This window comes from Neofelis nebulosa, chromosome 9 (assembly GCF_028018385.1).
Source record: "Neofelis nebulosa isolate mNeoNeb1 chromosome 9, mNeoNeb1.pri, whole genome shotgun sequence".
In the NCBI taxonomy this organism is placed as follows: Eukaryota; Metazoa; Chordata; class Mammalia; order Carnivora; family Felidae; genus Neofelis; species Neofelis nebulosa.
Window position 1 is genome coordinate 115,761,813 of NC_080790.1, and position 24,035 is coordinate 115,785,847.

Consider the following 24,035-nt stretch of genomic DNA (forward strand, 5'->3'; position numbering starts at 1 on the left):
CCCAGGCCCTCAGGAAAAACCGCAATTTGCTTCTGACATGACACATTGACGGATTTCTGGCGGCTGTGCCCCTTTGTGTCCCCAGAGCTGATGTGGGCATATAAGGGCCGCCCCGGGGCCCAAGAGGGTGGAGGAGCCGGCAAGAGGCTGGGAGCCTCCACCCACCCCTCGTGGAGCTGCAGGTGTGGGTAAGGCAGCCTGCAGCAGCCCTAGCCTCATCCAGATCCCCAACCATTGACCCTGCGACCACCCGGCTATCCCATCTGAATAATGGGCACAGAACGAATTCACCATAGGAGGGCACTGGGGCTGCCTGGAGGGTGACGGGAGAAAAAGCCCATTTGCAGATGGGAAAACTGGGGCTCAGATGGGGGCAAAGGCAGGGATGTCCTATGGACAGGGCTCTAGGGGTGTGCATTTTTCTCTAAGCCATGGAAACCAACTGGTTTCCCATTGTGGGACTGTTTCCCTCCACAAGGGACCCCGAGGTTACAGGGAGCCACTCTGGGATGAGTCTTGGAGACAGAAGACAGACACTGCTGAGATTGCTCCTGGTGCACATAGCACCCATATGTACCTTTGCGCAGATGAGGAAGAGCGCCCTCTCTGGGCAGACACAGCCTGTGCCAGGGCAAACAGTGGGCTAGTGAAATGCAGCTGGGTTTCCATCCCCTCTTGCCCCCTCAGCAAACACCCATCCAGCACACATCATGCACGGAAGCCCTAGATACAGTCTCTGCCCTCGGGGAGCTTAAAGAGATGGCAAACAAGGACACGAACACATAATGTATGATAGCATAATAGCACCTTAAAATAAATACGCCAAGCGATGCTTGGCAAACAGGCTTCTTTAGACAAGGTAAAGGAGGGAGGCTTCTCCAAGCTGGCAACATTTATTCAGAACCTGGGATGAGGAGCCAGTCATGCAAAGAACCAGAGGAAGAGCCTTCTTAACAGCAAGAACAGCATGTGCAAAGGCCCTGAGGTGGAAAGGGGCTTAGCATGTTTAAGACCGAGAAGGTCAAAAAGGCAATCAGGGACCTAGTGGGGAATGGCAGGAAGCCTGGGTTGTATCCCAAGGGCAGTGGGAAGTGGGGTTTAAGCAGAGATTACATGAGGGGTTAGATGGATATGTGACCGCATTAGCAGTCACTCCACAAAGACAAGTGCCATGCTATGAAACTAGTAAGTTAGCCCTGCTCTCACCTCCCATCTCATTCCTTCCAACATGGAAGGATAGAGGCCAGGGAGGAGGAGAGAAATGGGGCCTGTCAATGGCAGGGGGGTCCCCAGTCAGCCACACCTTCTGAAACAGTCTCATGAGCCAACGGGAAAGCAGGTCCAGGAAACAAAGCTCCCAATCCTGCTGTCCTGGAAAGGAAGGCCCCTCTGTCACTCTCCCTCCGAGGCCTGGCAGGTCCATGTTCACCAGAGACGCAAAGGGCTGACGTGAGCTGCTGTTTTCCTGGGAGTGAGGCTGGATGGAGCTGCGCCGGGCAGGCGGGAGGGCCCCAGGCTGGTGATGCGGCACGGGGGTCAGGTGAGGTCTTGGGCACGAGCAGTGCCTCAGAGTTCCTGCTTCTGCCCCTGACAGGTGTGCCATCGATGATGTTGGGCATGTGGTCCTTGCTCCTCCTCTGGGGTCTGGCGACTCCGTGCCAGGGGCTACTTGAGACGGTGGGCACGCTGGCTCGGATTGACAAAGATGAACTTGGCAAAGGTGAGCCCAAGACGGGCGGTCTGTGAGGGGCCCAGCTGCAGTGTAGACATCCGCACGGTGATGCTAGAGTGGCTGCTTTAAGGAAGTGCTGGAAACAGGCTGTGATTCTCATCTGCTCGGAGAGCTCAGGGGTTAAAATTTGCTTGCAGGCCCCCTTGGGTGATCAGTTGACCTCCTCCGGAGAGGAGGACTGGGTGAGGCCTGTGAGGGCTGTGTCTGCCGCAGGGATGGGGCCGGGTGGGATGGAGGAGGCTGGCGGGCCCAGCGTCTCTGCCCCACGTTTCCAGGGTGGGGGGACTCAACGAGGCATTGCATGCTCTGGGGCCCAATGGCCCAGGGTGACTGTCTCAGGGGTAGAATAGGGCAGTCGTGAACAGGAAACTCTTCAGGGAATCGGCCCGGCCTGCCCCAGCCCTCCCAAGGAGGCCTCTTCTGTCCTGCCTTTCTCTGCAGAGCCAGGCCAGGGGGGCCCAGGAAGAGCAGGGGTCACCTCCTCCATTTTGGTCAAGCCCTGGTGGCTATGTGCTCCCTCCTTTGCTTCTGCCCTTTCTTTTGGTGCTATGAGGTGGCCCAGAGTCAAGGAGCCCTAGTCATATGATTGGCCCCAAACCCAACTTGCTGTATGAGCTTGAGCAAGTCTCTGCCCTCCTCTGGACCCTACTTCCCCTTCTGTAAAATGAACTTCCCCCTTCAATCCTCCCTGCAGCCATCCAGAACTCACTGGTTGGAGGGCCCATTCTGCAGAACGTGCTGGGCACAGTCACATCTGTGAACCAGGGCCTCCTGGGCTCTGGGGGACTGCTCGGAGGAGGAGGCCTGCTGAGCTATGGAGGGATTTTTGGCGTTGTGGAAGAGGTTTCTGGGTGAGTCTTTACTGTGGCTTCTCAACTGCCCACATGCTATGTGTCCTACAGGAAGGCTGGTCTTTTTTCTTTCTTTCTTTTTTTTTTTTTTTTTTTTTTTTTTTTGCTTCAGGGAAGAGAGAAGTTGTCTTCGATTTGTTGGCAGGCAGTGGGGGTGATGTGGGGAGCCCTGCATAGGGAGTCCCAGCACCTGAGTCAGAAAATAATGAGTCTACTGTGTACCAGGAAACAGGAATGACAGCATGTCCCTGCAGTTGAGGGTTCCAGTTCCGGGTTGACTTCAGTTATTCACTGTGTGACCTAGGGCAAGTTGCCTAGTCTCTCTGGGCTAATCTAGGTATCTGCACGGCTCCCTCTCACCTCCTTTGGGTGTTTGCTCCAAAGAGCCTTATGCCGACCAGCCCCTCCTTTTCCCCTCCCCTGCCTTCAAGTTCTCCAGAAGATGTATCACTCCCCTGCACCCCCTATCTTTACTGGTTTGTTTCTTGCCTCCCCTGCTAGGTTATAAACCCCAGGAGGGGTAGGGCTTTCGTCTGGCCTGTTCATTGCCATATCCCTAATATCATTAATATCATTAATACGTAATAGATATTCAAAAAATATTTTTGAATGAATGAATGAAATCACATAATAGCTAATATTTATAACTTAATCACCGCTTAGCCGGGTTTTCTATGTAACCAGCACTGTGCTGAACATTGTAAATTAATTATCCCATGTAATCCAGAAGTAGGACTGTTATCAATGGCATTTAACAGGTGAGATTGAGGCCCCCGGCAGTGAGGGGGCCTGCCCAAGTTCACCCAGGAAGGGAGTGGTGGGTGGGGGTGCAGGTGGTTAATCACCGGCCCTACAGCCTGCCCCAGGTGGGTAGGAACCATTCCCTCGTTGGTGGTGAATCAGGGGAAGGTCAATCTGGATAGCCAGGAGGAGTTAGTTAGCCGAAGGCAGATGCAGAGTGGAAGGAAAGTCAAAGGAAAAGTGTTCTAGACAGAAGGAACAGCCTGGGCAGAGGCTCAGAAGACAGAGAAAACAATCAGCTGTCTTGAACACACAAGGAGCTGTGTTCAAGAAGCCACCTAAGTTGCACGTGCATGAGCCTGGAGATAGGAGTAGGGAGACAATGGTCCAGGTCAGAGACTGAACCAGGACTGAGGCCATGGGGATGGGGTGGGGAGAACACTTTAATACACTGAGCCTCTAATGAGGATGATATTACATTTATTGAACACATGCTGTACCAGCGTCAGCACCCACATCGTCTTACTTGTCTTTGCAACATTTGAGGTGGGTGCTTGTATCGTCCCACCTTCCAGATGAAGAAACTGAGGCCCAGAGAGGTGAAGTCATTGGGCACACAGTTGGATTTATGAGTTACAGATGGGATCTGGGATACACATCCCCCCCCCCCCCCCGCTCCCCGGAGGGTCTAGGCACCACCTGGTCTGAGATGGCCCAGGCACTAAGGGACTGACACTGGAGGATGGCTGGGAGTGAGTGGCCCTCCCCCTGACTCCTGTCGCCGTCCCAGGCTGAAGATTGAGGAGCTCACACTGCCGAAGGTGTCGCTGAAGCTGCTGCCTGGGTTTGGGGTGCAGCTGAGCCTGCACACCAAGGTGGGCCTGCATGGCTCTGGGTGAGTGCGTCCCGGGGAACCTCTACCCCACTGCTCCCCAGCCCAGCCCACTGCTCCTCTGGGGACCCCCACTCTGTTGTCCTGTCACCCCCATCTCACTGACACCCCCCCCCATTTCCTCCCAGCCTACTTCCTCCCGAAGGGACACCCACCATATTGGATCTCCCCCCTCTCCCCCCCATTTCCCCTCCCGGAGACCTCCATCACACTGTTCTCCAGCAACTTCCATCTCACTTTCCTGGAGACCCCTGCCCCGTGGCTCAGGGCTCACTCGAGGAGGTGGGAGAAGAGGATGCAGGAACATGAAAATGGGGCAGGGAGTGGCAGGAAGGCGTGGGGACCAGCCAGCTCGCCGGGCCCTACTCACTCCTCAGGGCCCTAGCAGCCCCTGGGGGGGCGTGGCCTGGGCGGGCGCTGTCGGGTGGGCCGGGCAGCCTGGCCACGCCCCCAGCAGAGGGTCTCGCAGGCCCCTGGGGGGCCTCCTGCAGCTGGCCGCGGAGGTGAACGTGTCGTCGCGGGTGGCTCTGGGCGTGAGCTCTCGGGGCACGCCCACGCTCGTCCTCAAGCGCTGCAGCACGCTCCTGGGCCACATCAGCCTGCTCTCGGGGTGAGTCCGCAGGCTCCAGCCCACAGAGGGCGGCTTCCACGCCTGCACGTGCGGGGGTGTGTGTGTGGGGCTCCTCGAGGGGCTCCTCTCCGGGGCGCACACTGGGGCATCTCCTGGGTCTCCGGCTGGGCGGGTCCTGATATCACCCAGCATCCTGTTGGTCCGGACAAGTTCAGCCGGCTTCGCGGACCCGCAGACTGAGGCCCAGCACGGACAGGGGGTACTGCCCAGCCCCTAGCTAGCATCACCCACTCCTGGGCGTCCCCCTTCTCCACCCCAGCCACCCTGGCCCGAGATCCTGTCATTCCCCTCTCCCAGATAGAGCAGACCCTGGCCATCTCAGTTCCCCAACTCAGTACATCAGAGACCCAGCTCTGCCTGTGACTTGTGTGACCCCAGAGGAGCCTCCTCCTCTGGGCCCGTCTGTATAATGAAGACCTAAATTTGATGATCCAGAAGGCTCTGGCACTTTTACCTCCCTCCCTTTCCCCAACTGTTCAGGACACAGTGGCCCTCCCTACACCTGTGTTGAACTATCACTCCTATGAGACAACTGAGGCCCAAAGAGGGCAAGAGACTTGTCAAAGGTCTCACACAGATTGCAGCAAGGATGGACACGGGCTGGTCTCTGGACTCATCCAAGGCTTTTCCCCAGGGCTCTGCACCCACCCCACACCCCTGGGGCACCTACCCCTCCCCTGCCTCACACTTTGCACCGCCCCATTAGTTTCTAGATTCCAGGCTGATTCCCACACTGCCAGCCCATCTTTGCTGGGTGGCTGTAGCTGCGAGGGGTAATCCGACAGCTCTGTGTTAGCTCCCATAAATAGGGGGAACCAGGGATGCCTATGTTTCCAGAAGGGCCTTCCAGAGTTTCTAGGTGGGGACTTTGGGCTCCTTAAATCGGCCTTGGAGGAAGTAGAGCCTGGATGGCGTTGGCGACCTGTGGTTGTGGTTCTGTGGTTGCCACCCCTGCTCTCCAGGCTCCCCTAGGATCCAAACAGACCTGAACATCTTCTTCTTATTCATTCAGTCATTCAGTCATTCAACAGATGTTCATGAATTCACTCAACAGATATTTATTGAGCCCCCGCTCTAAGCCAGGTCCTGTTCTGGACCCAAATGTCATTTGTCTATAAACGTTGGAGGAGACGCAGGGAACAGACATTTACGGAGCACAGACTGTATACCAGACATGAGTACATTCCCACTTAATCTCGGCAGCCAACAATTCTTTAAGGTGGGCATTGTACAGGTGGGGAAACTGAAGTCATCCCCCTGCTTTCCATGGCAAGACAGAGCCAAGATTTAAACCCAGGTCTCCAAAGCCTGAGTCAACCCCCTCAGCCCCAGGAGAGGAGACAGGAGACCTCCAGAGCCCCCAGTGCCCACTCTGCCTTGTCATCCCAGTTGGTGCTGTCCCTGTGTGGTGGCCACACCCTCACACTTCTCTCTCTACCCAGGCTGCTGCCCGCACCGCTCTTTGGGGTCGTGGAGCAGACCCTCTTCAAGGTGCTCCCGGGATTGGTGAGTGTGTGAGTCACGGGCCAGGCATGCCCCTCCCCATGACTGTGCCTCTCCTTCCTCGGCTTTGAGTAAATCTGGGCGCCAGGCAGGATTAGGCTGTTCCTCCCTTCCACGCCCACTGGGTAATCCCATCCTGGCCTGCCCACGAGTCCCCCAGGTGCCTCCGGCAAGTCTGCAGGTGGCAGGACACAATCCATCCCCAGCCTTCCGGATCCTGACTTTATAGCTCCAGATGACCTGAGTCCCCTGCTCCCAAATCCAAGCCCCTTTCTTCCTCCCTGCTCTGTCTTTGCCTCCTACATTATTGACTTAATAGTTTTCTTGATTTCTTTATTTTTTAAAGTTTATTTATTAACTTTGAGGGAGAGAAAGAGAGAGCAAGAGGGGGCAGAGAGAGAGAGGGAGAGAGAGAATCCCAAGCCGGCTCCACACCGTCAGCGCAGAGCCCGGCACAGGGCTTGATCCCACAAACCCTGAGATCGTGACCTGAGCCGAAATCAAGAGTTGGACACTTAACCGACTGAGCCACCCAGGCGCCCCTATGGTTTTCTTTAAACTAACTTTGAATTAAATTAAAGCAGAGCCCTGGGCTTGGCAAACATGTTCAGGAAACTGCATACACATATATTGATACATCAGAAGTTAAACGTGTTATAGTTAAGCTGCTCTAGGATGCCTGCTCATGGCCTGCCCCAGCCGTCCTGGTTTCCTCCAGGGGACGTGAGCCACACCTGAGAAAAGCTGGTCTGTCCACAGCCCCCTTTCACCAAGGCCAGTGAGGGGATGGTCTTGCTGGGGTCATACAGCCAGCAAAGGGCGGCCAGACCTCCAGACCCACAGTTCTGGCAGGACCTCTCTTGCGAGTCCTTGTGAGGGATAGCTGCGGGAGCCTGTGGTTGGCAAAGCTGGCCTGGGCTTGACAAAGCCAGTCGGGAACGAAGTGCAGGAGGAGGAGAGAAGGTCCCGGCTGCAAGGACCCTGACCCAGGCCCATTTCAGGCGGATTTCAACAAGCGGGAGTGGGTACGTTTATATCACCGTCCCTAGGGACACCTGGGTGGCTCAGTGGGTTGAGCGTTCGACTTCGGCTCAGGTCATGATCTCGCCGTCCGTGAGTTTGAGCCCCCCGTCGGGCTCTGTGCTGACAGCTCAGAGCCTGGCGCCTGCTTTGGATTCTGTGCCTCTCTCTCTCTCTCTCTCTCTCTCTCTCTCTCTGCCCCAACCCACTCGCCTTCTGTCTCTGTCTCTCAAAAATAAATAAACATTAAAAATAAATAAATAAATAAATAAATCACCGCCCCTAACCTGGACAACTGACTGCAAAACAGGATTTGTGTAGCTCTAAGAAGTTTTAAAAATAAGACTTAGTTACTAGCATTTAGAGATTGGAGGTTTCTCGTAGCAATCCAATTTCTGGCTTCTCTGGTGCAGCCAGCCACCCTAGCCGCACAGAGCCTCCTTCCTGCAGGTGACACGCACCGGCACCCAGGAGCCCTGCCCGGCCCGGGGCCCTCTGGTCTCCTCCTCCTGTTTCTGTGACATGCCTGACCCCAGAAGCCCTGGAGTTGGGGGCCCTGAGTGTAATGAAAACGCAGCCCTCTCTTGTCTCTCTGTGACCTTCTTGTCTCTCTGGGACCTTGGGCCGATCACCTTTCTTCTCCTGTCTCAGCTGTAGAATGAAGGGGCTGGACTGGGTCACTCTGGGGTTCCTGCTCCGGTGGACTCAGATTCTATGACTTCCAGACCTGGGATTCTGGAAGCCACACCACTGTCTCTCTGTCCTCAGAGCCCAGTGAACACACAGTGATGTGTGTGCAGCAGATGCCCCAGGGCACAGGCCTGACTCTCTGGGGCTGCCCCCCCGCCTCAGTGTCTGAATCCTAGGTTGCCCAGTGCCCCCCCGGATAGCGGGAGGGGCCCGAGACCTCAAAGGGGGCAGCTGCCTTTGCTCCACAGTGGAGGGCTCTGTCCCCACACCCCAGCTGGCCTCTGAACAGTGCCTCCCCCGCTCCTCCGGCATCCTTCGAGGTTTTCTGAGGGGGCCCATGGAACTGGCCCTCTGTACCACCCCCTGCCCCTTCGGACACTTCAGGCTCCAGTCCCCCCCTTGCCTCCCGCCCGTGTGTCCCCCAATCTGTCTCACGTTCTGACTTGCCTTGGTCCCCAGGACCACAGAGCAAATCATCTAGAGAAAATGTAGCCTGTCCCCTGCACTGGGCTGGGGCCACTTCCATTTTCCTGTAACACTTGTCTCTTCCGGACACAGCTGTGCCCCATGGTGGACAGTGTGCTGGGCGTGGTGAATGAGCTCCTGGGGACTGCGCTGAGTAAGCGGGGGCCCAACCCCCTCCCCCTTGCCTCTTCTCCTACCCTTCCCTCCCGGTGGGTGGGGGTACCAAGGGAAACAGGAAGGGGCAGAATTCCGGGACCTTTCACTCCCTCCTCAGACTGATGAGGCCGCCACATGGAAGAGGTCTAATGGTGGGGTTCCGGGCTGAGGCCAGTTCAGCAGGGCTTAGAGGCCCTGAGCCACCCAGGCCTCTCCCTGCCAGGGGCTGCAGGCCACTTGTCCACACTGATGGTGTGTTTGGCACCGTCCGGAGCGCGAGGCAGATATTATTATCTGGACAGACCAGATGACTGAGGCCCAGAGCTTAATTTAAGTCAGGAACCCAAAGTCCCACAGCAGCAGTGGTCCCCAGTCTCCCTGAGCCTTACAGAGACAGGGATGCCTTTGAAAAATACCAAACGGCAGAACCAGGATAAGGAGAATTAGGGGCACCTCTGTCTCTATATGTGGCGTTGTGTGACCTTGAGCTGGTAACTTCTCTGCCTGAGCCTCAGTTTCTTTATCTATAAAATGGGGACGACCATAGTGTTCAGGTGAATGCTTAGTGGAAGGCCAGGCACTCAATAAATAGTAGTTGGGCCTATTGTTATTGGGGGCTGGGCTCACGGCGTCTTTCTCCCTCCTCCCCTCCCCATACAGGCCTGGTGCCCATTGGGGCTCTTGGGTCCGTGGAATTTACTCTGGCCACGCTGCCTCTTATCTCTAACCAGTACATAGAGTTGGATATCAACGTGAGTCCCCGTCAAGGCCCTGCCCACAGCCGGGGTGTGCTGGGGCGCTGGCAGAGGCTGGGTAGGGGATGCTGGCTCAGAGCGAGGTGGATAAGCCATTCTGTCTCCTCCCATACAGCCCATCGTGAAAAGCGTAGCCGGTGACATCATCGACTTCCCCAAGCCCCCGAAACCCATCAAGGTGCCCCCCAAGGATGACCACACATCTCAGGTGGTTGTGCCTCTGTACCTCTTCAACACTGTGTTTGGGCTTCTGCAGGCCAACGGTGCCCTCGACATAGACATCACCCCCGAGCTGGTAAGTGTGGCTCCCTGTCCCACTATGGCTTGGCAGTGCTAGTGATGAGCTAGTCACATCATCACTGGTCAGCCTTGACTAGCCCTCTTCTCTATAGTTGGAGAGGGCTGGACAATTTATGGCATGCATGTGCCCACTCTTGTCCTTGTGGCAGGCATCGCTAATCGATAATGGCCCTCTGCTTGGCTAAATCTGAATGGGACCTCTGAATCCTTCTCAACGTGGCACTCCAGGAAGTGACCTTCGATTGGTCAGAACTGGCATATGAAATGTAGCTAGTTTTCCATCCCTGTACCTTATAAGTTCTTCTGGAGTCAGAGCCCGATTTTATACTAAAGTGTGAGTGGTTCACATTTCCACTGCTTTCTCAAGAGCAGAGTTGAGTTGGAAAAAAGAAAACTAGGGCTGGACTATACCAAAGGTCACTCGGACATTTGTTCTAAAGCTTCTCGGACCTCTCTGCTTCCATTCTGGCCCTTTTCATACCCTCACGGATGTCTGGAAGGCTTAATCCCCAGGAGCCCCACCCAGAGACATTTTTCTTGGTCTCACCCTTTCCAAAGGCAGTGAGTCTGAGCCACCTGGGGCCCTTGCCTGCAGCTCAGGCTGAAGGGAGCAAGGGTTGATCACTCACTTCCTGAAGGTGGGGGTCCAGAGAGCACTGTCAAGGCCTGTGGGAGGTGGGAATAGGGCCCTAAGCTGGGAGCCAGGTGTCTTCTAGCTGGGGGGGAGGAGACTGGGAAGGCCGGGGAGAGACAGAGTGTGAAAATGTGTGTGTCCGAGCAGCTTGTGGGTGTGCGTGGGTGGCAGGAGAAAGGGACCATAGTGGCTGTGTCCTGGTGCTGTCCTCCCCTGTAGGTGATAGCTGTGTGTTGGGTAAGTGTCTGGGAATCCTCTGGTCAGGAGAGAACGTGTGTGTATATTTATCCTGTGTGAACAGGCATGTTCTGAGAAGTAGGCACGTGTAGTTCAGGGACCTCAACCATCAGGGCTGGGGGCGCTGGGCCATTATCAGTGAAAGCCTGCCTGATGGGACTGTAGTGAACGAGGGAGCCTGTGCCTGCCTGCCACTCAGCTTCCCCAAGGGGATGGGGTACAGGCCCAGTGTGACCAGGTTTTCCAACTTTTTAGCCAGAGCCTGGCAAATTTATATGAAATTTCTTGATTTGATAACACTGGAAGCAAACTCATCATTTTTGAAAATACTGTTTGGATAAAGGGCAGAAATGTCTGGGACCAGATCCCTGGACCTTCAGATTGTGAGCTCTGGCAGAGGAGTTTAAAAATTCTGGAGTTAGCCTGCCCAGGTCAAATCCTGCAGTACGACTCACCAGCTTATGACCTTGGGCAGGAGCATCAGGCTTCCTGTCTGTAAAATGGGAGTAATCATAGCACCTACCTCTCTGAGCTGATGTCATAGATGCAGAAATGAGCAAAGGCACACAAAACCCTTAGCGTGTGCCTGGCGAGTAGTAAACACTCATCGTTGGCCAATAGGAGGAACTTGAGTGTGTATAGGGTTGTGTGTGCGTAATTGGCAGGGGTGGGGTGGGGTGTGGGCAAAACAGTTTTGTGTGCGCTCAAGAATTCCTGTCTTGTCTCTGTATTCACCCTACACCCCGTTTGGTCTTGGGTCCAGGTTCCCAGCAACGTGCCATTGACAACGACAGACCTGGCAGCTTTGGTCCCCGAGGTGAGTGACCCTCTCATGGGCTTTGATCCTTGTAGCTCTTTCCCAATGAGCCTGAGTGAACTCCAGAATCTTTCCCAATACAGCTCTCCAGAGAGCTGCAATTGAATGTTGAGTCCAAATCCCCACTCAAGTTTGAATCCCTTACACTTAAACTTTCCTGACAGCAGATTTTTGTTTGGAGAGGAAAGGATCAGAGTTTAACTGCCCAGAAGTCAGCTGGGTATTTGTCCTCTCCATGACAGAGGACAGGAGATTCTTCCCCTCTCTCCACCTGCCCAGCTTCATCCTGGTCTCGGTCTTCTCTGCCCCCAGGGAGAAGACTCTGGGTGCTGGCCTGGAGGAGGGAAGGAAAAGGAGAGGACTTGGCAGGGGGGTTTGACTAGTGCACATCAATCATTGTGTGGCTTCAGGGCCTGGCTTCAGCTTTCCTGACTGTTCCACTAGGGCTGGACCAGCCACTTGCTAGCCGTGGGCATCTGAACTCATACTGAAGTTGAAATGACTCCTGCAAGGTCCTTATGTAATAGCAGATTCTGATAGAGGTGGGAGTGAGGCCCAGAAGGTTTCCACTGGGGAAGATCGAGGGGGCAGCTGAGTTTGGAGACACAGAGGACAAATTGAACTCTTGGTGGTGGTGATTCAGATCAGCCTTGGTGGATGTCGTAGAAGCCTCTGCTTCTTGGAGTCCTTGGCTAAAGGGCACAGGAGTCTTAGGCAAAGGAAGAGATGGGGCTAGACATTCAGAAGAACCTCCTGAGAGCAGGAGTTGTAAGATGGAGAAGACTTGGGGAGGCAGAAGTGGCAGGAATGGGGACCCATGCCTGCAGTAAGCCAGGCCACGTCCCTCCAGCTCGGGGAGGCTGGGCCTGTCTCGGGAGGTTGTAGCCTTTGTTCTCACAGCGTCAGAGCCCCATGGCCCCCGCTCTCAATCTGGTTCCGTGGCTTCAGAACCTGTGGACACATAAGGATGGAATCTGGTGACTCCCTGTCCTTATGACCCTGCAACTCTGGGAGTCTGGGCTTGGATTGGTCCCCAGATCCCAGTATTCAAGTGATTCTAAGCTTGATTCTGTGATTCTGTGGTTCCCAGCACTTCTATCATTCTATGACGTCATGATTATGAAACTTGGACTCTCCTGAGTGTGTGATTCATACAGTCAGTCAACTACCATTCACTGAGAACCTACTAAGTCCCAGGCCCTGTGCTAGGTACTGGGCACACAGACGGAGCAAAAGACAAAAAGCAGACAAAAGGCCTCTGCTTCAGGAGCTGCCGTCCTCGTGGGGGTGACAGACAAATGAATAAGTAGAATATACATAGCATCAGAAGGTGGAAGAGAATGGGGCAGTGAAGGCAGATTAGGAAGGTGGGGATAGTGCTTTTAAGCAGGGTGCTCTGCAAAGGCCTCACCGAGGTGACATTTGACCAGTAGGCTGAAGGAGCTGAGGGAGGGAAGCACGCAAGTACCTGGGGGAGACATTTCCAGCAGAGGAAACAGCAAGTGCAAAGGCCCTGAGGTAGGAGTATACCTAGCAGGTTGGAGGGACAGCAGAGTGGCCAGTGAGTCTGGAGAGGAGAACGAGGGGCCAGTGGTTGGAGGTAAGATGGAGAGGAGGGCAGAGGACGGGTCATGTAGAGCCTGTGGCTCTTGCAGGGGATTTTGACTGCGAGGTGGGAGTCTGATTCAGCTGTCCCATGGGTTGATGTCTCCCCACTTGAATGTTAGCCTCAGAGGGCCGGGAGCAAGACAGTCTGGTTCAGGCTATAACCTTAGCACCCAGCATGGTGCCCAGGGCCCATTAGGTGCTCAGTGAGTGTTTGTTGACTGATTCTATTATCGGGGCATTGAAGCTGCCCTCGTGCCCCCTGCCCGGCCCCTGCCTCTCTCCAGGCCCTGGGAAAGTTGCCCCCGGGCCAGCAGCTCCTGCTCTTGATACGGGTGAAAGAGGCAGCCTCGGTCACTCTCCAGAACAAGAAGGCCACAGTGTCTATCCCAGCTAACATCCGTGTGATGTCCTACCGCCCTAAAGGGACCCCTGAAGCCCTCTTCGAGCTGAATGCGGTGAGTGCCCGAGGGGGCCTGGCACCGGGGTTCTGAGCAGGGCTGCCCTCTCTGGGATGCTGGGGGGCCTTCCCCCTGATTTCAGAGTGGGACACCCTGCGTGGCACAGCACAGGAAGTGCCCCCTGCCATTGTCATCGTCTGGGCCAAGCCCCAGCACCCGCTTAGACTCCTGCCTGCTCCCGTCACACATCTGTCCTGGCCCGAGTCCCGTCCGCTCTGCTTTCCTCAGAGCAGGGAGTCTCAGGAGAGACTCCCCATGTCCTCAGCCTCTGTGTGCTCAGACGTCTCTCGGGTGACCCTCGGGCTTCCTCCCGGCCCTCCACCTCTGCTAGTTTTCCCCAAGGCACCTCGGGGCAGAGGCAGGTCCCTCCCCTGCTCACTCTCTGCCCTGCCCCCCAAGGACCAAGCACCTTCACCTGGCACTCAGTGCCCTCCTGCCTCATCCTCTGCCTTTCCTTCTCCTGAAGCCACACTCAGGGCCACCAGGTGCCGGCTCCCCACCTTTGTCGGGCAGGGTCCACCACCTGCAGTGCCATCCCCTCCCCCCACACTTGGTTTCATCTTTCAAGATTCAGTTCAGGCGTCACTTCACTGGGGACACCTTTCCTCGCTGTAGGCTGGATTGAGGGTCTCTCCAGGCTCCTGGAGGCCCCGAGCTTCCTCTCATACAACGTCAGTCACTCTCAGTCCTCCGGTTTTTGAACACCAGAACCTTCAAGCCACCTCCTCAGAGCCCAGCACGGGCCCTAACACACAAGAGGGCCGTAGCAAGGATTTGTGGAGGGAACGGGTGGGTCCCTTGTTGGCCCAAGGGGACCTGCCCTCAAGCTCCTCCTGCTGAATTCATGGGTAACCTCCACCTGCTTTCCCCATGCAGGTTTTGACTTTAAATGCCCAGCTGGCCCCCTCGGCTACCAAGCTGCACCTCTCGCTGTCTCTGGAACGGTAACATTGGGTCCTGGGCCTTATCTTTGGGAACAAGAATGAGGGACCCGCTAGAACCGCCTCCCATTCACTGAGCATCAACTAAGTTACCAGCATCTTCCTTGCCTCCAGGACCTGCCAGGGAGGGGTCGGTGTTAGCCCATTTTACAGATGAGACAATAGGGGCTCAGGGAAGCAGGATCCGGAGCAGGCTTCTTCCATCGCACCTGCTCTAAATCTGACCCTGGGAGATGCACCTGCTGCCAGGACACGGGGTCTGAACTTCTGAGTGATCAGCCGCAGAGGCTAGCCACAGAGATGGCTGTGCCGTGCTTTGTTATTCATGCAGGCTGCGTACTTCTCTCAAGGGCCCACCCCCGTGGTAACTAGGCCCCATGGTAATCATAAGAGCTGAGAGGGTGATGTTGATGGCAGTCCTTCCCGACACACGCCCAGCACTTTACAGTCAGCAAAGCCCAGGCTCACACAGTGGGTTGTCCCCAGAAGCAGGTCTGCGGTCTCGGCCTCCGCTCTCCAGGCCCAGTGCTGTCACTGTTGGCCTGAGGCCTGGGGACCTGCCTGTCCCTCCCCTGGGTGCGGGGGATCTCCCAGGGGCCTCTGGGATCTGCCTGTCCTGAACCGTAGGCCCCCAGTGCTCACCTGACCCCACGTTAGTGTCCCCTGCACTCCCCTACAAGGCTCCATTACCACCATTTCTAAACTTGCCCGCTGCCTGGGTTTGCCTCCCCTTCCTGGTGGCAGTTCATGCCTCAGGCTTCAGGAAATAGAGGCGTGCATCCGGGCTCTGGCCCTGGCCCTGCATTTGGGTCAGCTGGGATCCGTCGGTGTTGCTGTCTTTAGTGCTCACGTGTTGGATGCGGGGAACCCTGTGCCCAGAGCTTGGTCTGTGGGAGGGCCACTGCTTAGAGAGGTTCAGCCACTGGCCCGGGGCCAGCTGGGAGTGACACCAAGGCTCCAGGGCCAGAGCATCAGAGGGGGCAGTCATGATATCTCAGAAGAAGTTAGATCCCTTCAGGCCCATTTTACAGGTGAGAAAACTGAGTCTCTGAGTCGAGGCCAGATAGAGGCAGAGTTGGAGCTGTCACCCTGTTTCCTGGTCCTGGAGAGCTAGGAGTGGGGCGCACTGGGGGTGTGGCGGGCGGCGGGGCCCCCCAACACCTCTCTTCTCTCCACCAGGCTTCGTGTCAAGCTGGCCTCCTCCTTTGCCCACGCCTTTGATGTAAGTTCCTGGGAGAGTGAGCAGCTTGCCAGTGGTGAGGGTCTTCAAGTGGGGGGTAGAAAGGGGTAGGATGAGTCACGGTCGTACGACTGAGCTGGCCTCAGTCTGGGCTCTGCCCCAGCAAGCCAGAGTGGCCAAACGTCAGAGCAGGTGTGCATGTGCGTGTATGTGTGTGTGAAAGAGTCATCGTCTTAGGAAGGTGAATCTCATCGTCTTGCAAAGTCTTGGAAGCTCACAAATCGTAAACATCCAGAACCTCACAAGGGTTCAAAATTCTGGAACTTTGCACAAGTAACAATGTTCCGGAACTCAGAAAGTTCTAGCGCTTCAGAGCCCCAGAGAGCCCTTAGTGTCCTGCTTCTCAGAGTTCTGAGGTCCTGGAGTCTCTCAATGGTCTCAGGTTCTAGAACATTCTAAGGGTCCCTAAATGAATAAAAATCTAAGAGCAGACCGCTCAAAGTTCTGGCATGTTTTCTGCTCTCTTTCGCAGGCACTGCCCCTTCCAGGCCCCACAGACCCTTCCTCTAGGAAGGCAACTTTTCGAAGCTCGTGGGGCCTGCGTGAAGCTGTCCTAAATCAGAGTCCCCTTTGGGGTCATTGGCAGCCACCCCAGTGGGCCCTGTGCCCACCAGGAACTGTGTCCTCAGGCTTTGGGGAGACTCAGAAGCTGGATCTCTGGATTCCCTCCCTGGGGAGGGGTGTGCTGCTCCCTGTGAAGCCACACCTCCCAGCCGTCCCTGTGCTCTGTTGCAGGCATCCCATTTAGAAGAATGGCTCAGTGATGTGGTCCGGGTGGCCTACGTGCCGAAGCTCAATGGTATGGGGGGACTTTGCTATCTTCTTGGAAACGTGGAGTGTCTGAACTCAGGATGGTTCATTGCTCTGATAGAGGCACTGAGGCTGGAGGGGGGTTGATCCCCATTTCCAAGATGCAGAAACTGAGGCACCAATGTTCCATTTCAAACCACATCGATTAGTACCTCCATCACACCAGACCCCGGGCCCTGAGAGCTATCTGACCAGTGTCCTGTCCTCAGGCTCACAATCCAGAGGGAAATAGTCATATAAACGAATGACTAGAATATGGACTCAGGGGCTTTTGCGTGGCTCAGTTGGTGAAGGGTCCGACTTCGGCTCGTGTCATGATCTCACCGTCTGTGAGTTCGAGCCCCACGTTGGGCTCTGTGCTGACAGCTCAGAGCCTGGAGCCTGCTTCAGATTCTGTGTCTCCCCCTGTCTGCCCCTCCCCTGCTCCGACTCTGTCTCTCTCTCTCTCAAAAATAAATAAACATTTAAAGAATTAAAAAAAAAAAAGAATATAGATGACTCAGAGTGTGCAGGGGGCTGACAGAACCTGAGGGGAGACACTGATGATATAAAGAAAAGGAGCGCTTTTGTTTGGGTTTAGTAGGATGGGTATGAGTCCGCCAACAAGGGAAACTGAGTCCCCAAGAACAGAAATGGCTGGCCTAAGGAAACTGGTCCCAGCCCCCACGTACCTTTGCTTTTAACCATTTCCTTTTCGCAGTGGACCTGGATGTTGGAATTCCCCTGCCTAAGGTTCTCAATGTCAATTTTGCCACTGCAGCCCTGGAGATCATAGAGGTGAGCCTCCCGTACAGGTGTGGCCTCGCCGGGCCTTCATCTTGTCTCTGGAGAGCCTCACTTAAAACTCCTGACACTGTCCGTCGGTCACAGAGTCCTTTCCTGTTGAATTCAGACACGTGTCTGACCTATAGAATGGACTCTCAGATTCGCTCCCAGAACCACAGCTCTGCTGGCCCAGGGGTGGCAAATACATGTCCTGTCTCTCCTTGACCCTGTGCCTGTGGCAGGCACGGCTAGAAGGTCATGACACTTTTTTTTCTTGCTCAATAGCAACATGGCCTCACAATCCTTTTCAGTGTTGAGTCTTGGAATGGCTGTGGGAGGTGGGCAGAGCCAGGAGTTATGGATCCATTTCTCAGATGAGGATCAGGGGTAAAGGAGGCCAAATTTTTGGCCCAAGGCCACACAGGAAATTAGCAGGAGAAATGGCCCATGAACTTGGGTCTCTTGACTTAAGTTCAAAAGTCAGTGACCTCTCCCGCACTGGATGTCATTCATTCATTCATGCGTTCGCTCACTCATCCCGTTCCTGAGTGCCTGCTGTGCTCCTGGTTCAGTGCTAACTCCAGGGCGCGGGACCAAGGGGAGGATTAGGAGGACGACACAGAGGTGGCTGCAGGGATGGAGGGCATGGCAGGGGTCTTGGGCACAAGGACCCAGATGATGTAATTGAGAACCATCGCTCCTTGCAGAATGCTGTTGTGCTGACCGTGGCATCCTGAAGCTGAGAGACGGCCACCTTTCCTCCCCGTTCACTGCCAGAGTCTGTACACCTGCCCACTCTGCCTCAGTTTCCCTCCCAGCCTCTAGCCTGCGTCGGTGACAGTATCAGTGTCCCTTACCCACCCAGGACCACCCAGGACCACCCAGGTGCTCTGGCCCTGCAGCTCTGCCCCCGGCCTGGGGTGGGGACTACAGGGCTGGCCACAGGACTCCGCTTTGAAGAGAGCTCTGGCCTCAGGGGAGAGTTGTGAGCTTTCAATAAACCACTCCTCTATCTCAGTACCTCCCGGCTGGTTTGTTCCCCAGTCACACAGGGGCTGCCTTGGCCTCTGTTTCTGGACCCTCTCCAGCTCCAGTCCAGGGCTCCTGGGAGGTGAGGGACTTGGGGCCTGGTCTTTGTAGCTTTGCATCCCAGACTTACCCAGTTGGCCTGGGAAGCCTCTGTGTCTTGTCCTGCCTTCCTTCACCTCTGCCTCGAGCTCCTCCTGTCCCCTCCCTGTCCTTTACTCCCCTCCCCCCTGTCTGTTTTTCAGGACCTGTGTCTTTCACCCTGTCTCTCTGAGCTGTCTGATTCTGAGTCTGTCTGTCTCTGTGTCTCTGAGACAGAATGGGAATTCTCTCTGAGCCAAAGGGCGAATAGGAGTCCTCTAGGGAGAAAAGGAGCCAGCATTCCAGGAAGCAAGGGTGACCTGGTCCTGCCCTGGAGGGATTCCTACTGTCTGCACATTGGCGGTGGACTTACCTGGGGACAGAATAAAGCTACACTAAATGCTCATAGTGCGGATGGGGAAACTGTTGGCGGACCCCAGACCATACAGCGGCAGAGTTGGGGTGGGAAACTGGGGGTCCCGCCTCGGTCTTGGCTCCTCCCCGTTGCTCAGGATGGGCCTCCTGGGTCCTGGGGAATGGCCTCAAGTTGGCATTTATGGGTGGGCTCAAGGTGCCAATAAAGTTTTGGGAAGTGACTCAGGATCTGGGGAGGCAGAAAAGTTAGAGCCCATCTCAAAGTTTGTCCACCATAGGAATGACCCTGTGACCACCCATCAACCCTCCCACCTTCCCACCCTCCTTCCCTCCCTCCCTTCTGCCCCCCTTCATCCACTCACCCTACAATTATGGGAACCTATCGGCATGTATGCCAAGCCCGGTGCGAAGTGGCATGTTGGGATTTATCTTTGACTCTTTTCCCTCTTCCATTGTCCCCCCACTCCTGTCCAGAGCAGGGCAATGGTTAACTGAGTGGCCCGGATTAGCTGTCCGAGTTCAAATCCCATCCTACCTGCTGATTAGCCACGTGACTTTGGGCACATCATTCAGTCTCTCTGACTCTTGGTTCTTCATCAGTAACTTGGGGATAATAGTAATAAGGTTTTGAGGGTTACCCAGCACTTAGCGTGGTGAGCTCATGCACTGCTCTGCCCTCTCACCATGGCTTCATCTACTCCCTCCTCTCCGCCTGCACCCCGCACCACACCCTCCTCATCAATCTGTCCCTCCCTCCTCTCTCCCGTCCCATCCTCCATCAGCCCCCCCCTTGTCCTCATCTGACCATCTCATCACCGCTGACAGCCCTTCATTGTCTGGATTCTCACTGCCAGCAGGAAATCATCCAAAATCCCAGGGTGGCATTTGAGACCGCCCGTGACCTGGCCTCCGTCGACTCCTCTGGGAGCACGGAGAAGGAGCAGAGTCGTCTGTGTCTCAGGCTCCTCATCTGTGAAATGGGAACACTCTCGGACTCACTCAGAGGTCATCTGAGGATTAAATGAGAAAATGTGAGGCACAGAGAAGAGCGCCTGGCCTGTGGTAAATGCACGTGATGTGGAGCCAGGCCCTTGGATGGCATTTCCGTCTTCCTGAGCACCAGACACTCCCCCCAAGTGTGCCTGGCAAATTTGCTGTCCCTCAACACGCAGGGCACCTCAGCCCCCAGCCTCTCTGTGCCACAGGCAGGGTCCATTATTGTACCCACCACATTGGATTGTCACCCCTTGGTCCCATTGTCCCGCTCGACCAAGAGCGCCGCCAGGTCAGGTATTTGCTTCATTATGGTGAGTCCTGTGGCCTCATGGAGTAGCAGTGAGAGAAGCTTGTCTCCACTGGGCCCCAAGCGTGTATCAGTCTCGTGTTACAGGCTTCACACCCCTTACCTCACTTCATTTTTATCGCGACCATAATCTGTGGACAGGGTCTCTCTATTTTACATGTGAGGGAACGGAAGCTCAGAGGCGCGAAATTGGACAGCTTCTCAGTGGCGGAGCCAGGACTTGAACCAGATCCTTCTGACCCTAGTTCCAAAGCCTGGATTTTTCACTGCTATGCTCTAAAAGTAATACTTGCTGCATTTGTCCAAGTGCTTTAGATACACCATGTTTTCGACTCTGTGAACCAACCGTGCTTTCTAGGAACTGTTTTTACCCTCATTCCATAAGTGAGGATGCTGAGGCACAGAGAGGTTAAGTGACTTACCCACAGCCACACAGCTGGGAAGTGACAAGACCAGGATTTGAACGCAGGCCCCCCTGGCTCCACAGCCCAGCTCTGAACCTCTGCACTTAGAGTAGAGGCCTGAAATGAGATGTGCAGGGAGCCCCCACCCCCCCCCCCCACCATGGACAGCTCCCTTGCAGCCCTGGCCGCTGACCATTCATGACAGGAACAGGCTGAAGGAGGGGTCAGGAATGGGAGCGGTTCTGTTTCCTGCTCCCTCAGCACCCCCTGCGTGAGCCCCCCACTTGGCCCCCTGCGTGACTCAGTCACCTCCCAGCGCCTGGCTGTTTCAGCCCCAGACAAAGGAGCCTTTTGGACACTAAGTCCAGGTGATCTCCCTGGCGCCAGTGCTGTACTAATCCTCTTGGTGCCCCAGGGGACAGGCCAGCCTCATGGCCACCAGGGTCTGGCTGGTCTCGGGACTGAGGAGGGCACAGAGCCTCAGGCGACTGAGAGAACCACCTTCCTGTGTGCACCGCCCTCTATAGTTTACAGTGCACCCGGTGGGGAGTGAGAGCATGCATGGTCCGTTCCCTACACTGGTGTCTGTGCCTGTGCTGGCTGGCAGTGGGGCACACTCCTGGTTCGCCAGAGCCACACCATATCACATGGGCTGTCGAAGGTGCTGGGTGGGCCAAGGAAGGGGGGCAGGCTTGGGGTTGTCACAGAAAGCTTTGCAGAGCAGCTGACATTTCTGTATGACTATGATCAGTGGAGTCTAGAGAAGGGTGTTCTGTGGCAAATATTGCACGTGCAAAGGCCCAGAGACGGGGAACAGAGGTGGGGAGTGGAGAGAGGAGCAGACTTACCTTGGATGCCAAGGAAGGGACCTGGGCTGTGTCCCAGCAGGTCTTGGAGGGGCAGTGGCTGCCTCTGGAGGCGTTGCCTGGGAAGGGGCAAGAGGGAACATTCTGGGGTGATGGAAAGTTCTATATTGAGACAGGGGTGTGGGCTCCATCGTTGAATAAAATTGTCAAAGTTCAACAAATAAACACTTGGGACTTGTGCATTTCACTGTCTGTAAGCTTTACACCCAAAGAAAACAATCGCAATGACATACGTATTGAAGTGTTTACGGGGAAATGTACCGTTCCCTGCAGTTTACAGTTCTTCCAAATTCACTGTATGTGTGAACAGTTCATAATGAAATATTGGGAGAAAAATCTTCAGGTCAAAAGAAGCCCATCTACTTGTTCCCTTCACACCAGCCCCAAGTTTGGAGAGTCAGCTCTATATACATCTCCCTGAATCTTCAAATCAGTCCTGTGAAGCAGGTGTTATACCCATTTAGCAGATGGAAACAATGAGAAGCAAGAGAAGGGAAGTGGCTGGCCCAAGGTCATGTGGCGAGTTGGGGGTTGAGCTGAGTCTGAATCTGAGTTAGCCTGCTGCTGAGTCCAGTCTGGGGGCACTTCCTGGCTGCCCAGGCCATCTGGAGTGGCAACCAGATGCAACTGTAGGTGTTTTTGGTTCCCCCACGTGGGGGCCTAGCTGGAGTCTCCAGTAACGTGTCTGGACCAGGGGCTGATAAACCTCAGCTCATGTGACACCATCCGGGAGTGAGTGAACGTAGCTCTCAGAATTAGCCACAAACCGCAGCTATTTGTGGTTTTGGAGCTCAATGTCTGATTTGCAGAGCAAAAAACTCTCGTAATTACATGGTGTTTCCCTCTCTAGGTCTGGACTCAGACCCAGCTGCTATATAAGGCCAGCCTCTGAATAGATTCAGGCAAAAGCAGAGGGCCTGGTGAACAGGACCTCTCAAGACTGAGCTGCCAGGACCTTGCAGGGTAAGGAGGAGCCCCTTCCCTATTCAGTGTCTGGGCAGTGGGGAGGCTGAGGCCTCAGGAAGCAATGAGGAGAGTCTCAGACTGGAAACCTGCCTGCGTAACCCCTCTCTGAGCCTCTTCTGTCTTTCCTATAACATGGACATAGAAAAGCCTCTCAGGGAGGCTCTGAAAAGGGCCTGAGTCACCCCAGTGACCTGAGTTAACAGAGCTGCATTTACAATTCTCAGGGATTTGGGGTATCTGGTGCCTTTGCTATTTCTCTGAGACTCCTCAGCTGCTTGCCAGATCTCCCTCCATTGGTGCCATCTTTTTAACCGAAGGTGATGATCCCTCTTTGAACAGAGAACTTTCTGGGTAGTGGGTTAGGATGAGGTAAGGAAACCAGAAAAAGATTTTTTTGCACATATTAACCCTTCATATTCTAGTATAAATGAGTGCTTCCAATATTCTGGGAGTAGATGGAGTGGGGAAAAAACCTGGAGGCTTTGGAAAAGGGAAGAGGGTGCATAAGTGGAGGGTGCTGAAGCCAATGATTTTACAATGTGGCCCAGAGGAGAGTCCATGGTGCTCTGAAGCTGATGACTAGGTAGACTGAGTTGACAGTGTGAGAGAAGTGGGTGAGGGCATGGAGGCAGCAAAATAAGGTTTCTTAAAGACTGAGCAGCTTATCCCAAAATGCATGCTTCCTCGCTCCCAATCGATAACACTCCACACCGACTTCTTTTTTTTTTTTAATGTTTATTTATTTTTGAGAGAGAGAGAGAGAGAGTGTGAGCAGGGGAAGGGCAGAGAGGGAGGGAGACACAGAATCCCAAGCAGGCTCCAGGCTCTGAGCTGTCAGCAGAAAGCCTGATGTGGGGCTCGAACCCATGGACCACAAGATCATGACCTGAGCCGAAGTCGGACGCTTAACCGACTGAGCCACCCAGGCACCCCCCACCCACTTCTTAGGGGTCTAAAATAATAGTGCCAAAACAGTAACAGTAACTGCTGTTTATTGCCTACTACGTACCAGAAACAGTGTGTTAGTGATTAGGAGGCAGAGGTTCGAAAAGGTAAACTCTCTTGTCTAAGGATTAGAACCCAGATAGCTCTGATCCAGAGCTCTTAATCTCAAGTACCTGGTAGAGAACTGTCTCCTTCAAAGAGGTAGGAGTGATTTTTGGCTGGATGGATGCATGAAATTGTGGCTAGATGAATGTGTTGATAGACGGATGAACTGATAAGAGGATGGATGGATGGATGGATGGATGGATGGATAGATGGATGGATTTATGAAGGGGTGGATGGGTGGACAGAAGGATGGATGGACAGATGGATGGAAGGAAGGAAGGAAGGAAGGACAGATGAAAGGAAGGAAGGAAGGAAGGAAGGAAGGAAGGAAGGAAGGAAGAGTGGATGGGAGGATGGATGGATTGGTGGGTGAACAGATGGGTAGATGCTGGAGAGATTCTCCCTAGAGTCTGCCTGCTGTGAGTTTGCTATTTTGGTTGGAGTCCTCATGACCTCTCTCCCTGATGCTCCATTCGGAAATTTCATCCTGGGGGATAATCAGACATCCATGTTTCTAGGACAGTTTGGTTAATGGGTCTGCTCTGTGTCTCCAGATTCATTTCATTCATTCAACTTAGAAGATGGCATTGGGAATTCTGGACCCTGCCCCGTATGTCCCTGAGCCTCGGGATCCCGATACGATTCTTGGCAGGGAGTACCTAGCTCCACCTGCTTCCAGGGTGGTGACTCTGATGCACTGTCTCCTCAGCAGGGAAGC

The 24,035-nt window shown here is 54.8% G+C and overlaps 1 protein-coding gene across 1 annotated transcript; it reads left to right on the forward strand.

Moving 5' to 3' along the window:
• The first annotated feature begins 1,602 nt into the window (after positions 1-1,602).
• On the forward strand, positions 1,603-18,263 carry BPIFB3 (BPI fold containing family B member 3). Its single transcript, XM_058686364.1, has 15 exons — positions 1,603-1,720; positions 2,427-2,583; positions 4,115-4,219; positions 4,686-4,826; positions 6,290-6,353; positions 8,619-8,679; positions 9,342-9,433; positions 9,552-9,731; positions 11,371-11,424; positions 13,317-13,487; positions 14,367-14,434; positions 15,611-15,653; positions 16,407-16,470; positions 17,182-17,258; positions 17,954-18,263. Exons 1-15 carry the CDS (start codon positions 1,606-1,608, stop codon positions 17,981-17,983), a joined length of 1,422 nt encoding a protein of 473 aa, XP_058542347.1. The 5' UTR covers positions 1,603-1,605; the 3' UTR covers positions 17,984-18,263.
• Positions 18,264-24,035: the final 5,772 nt, after the last annotated feature.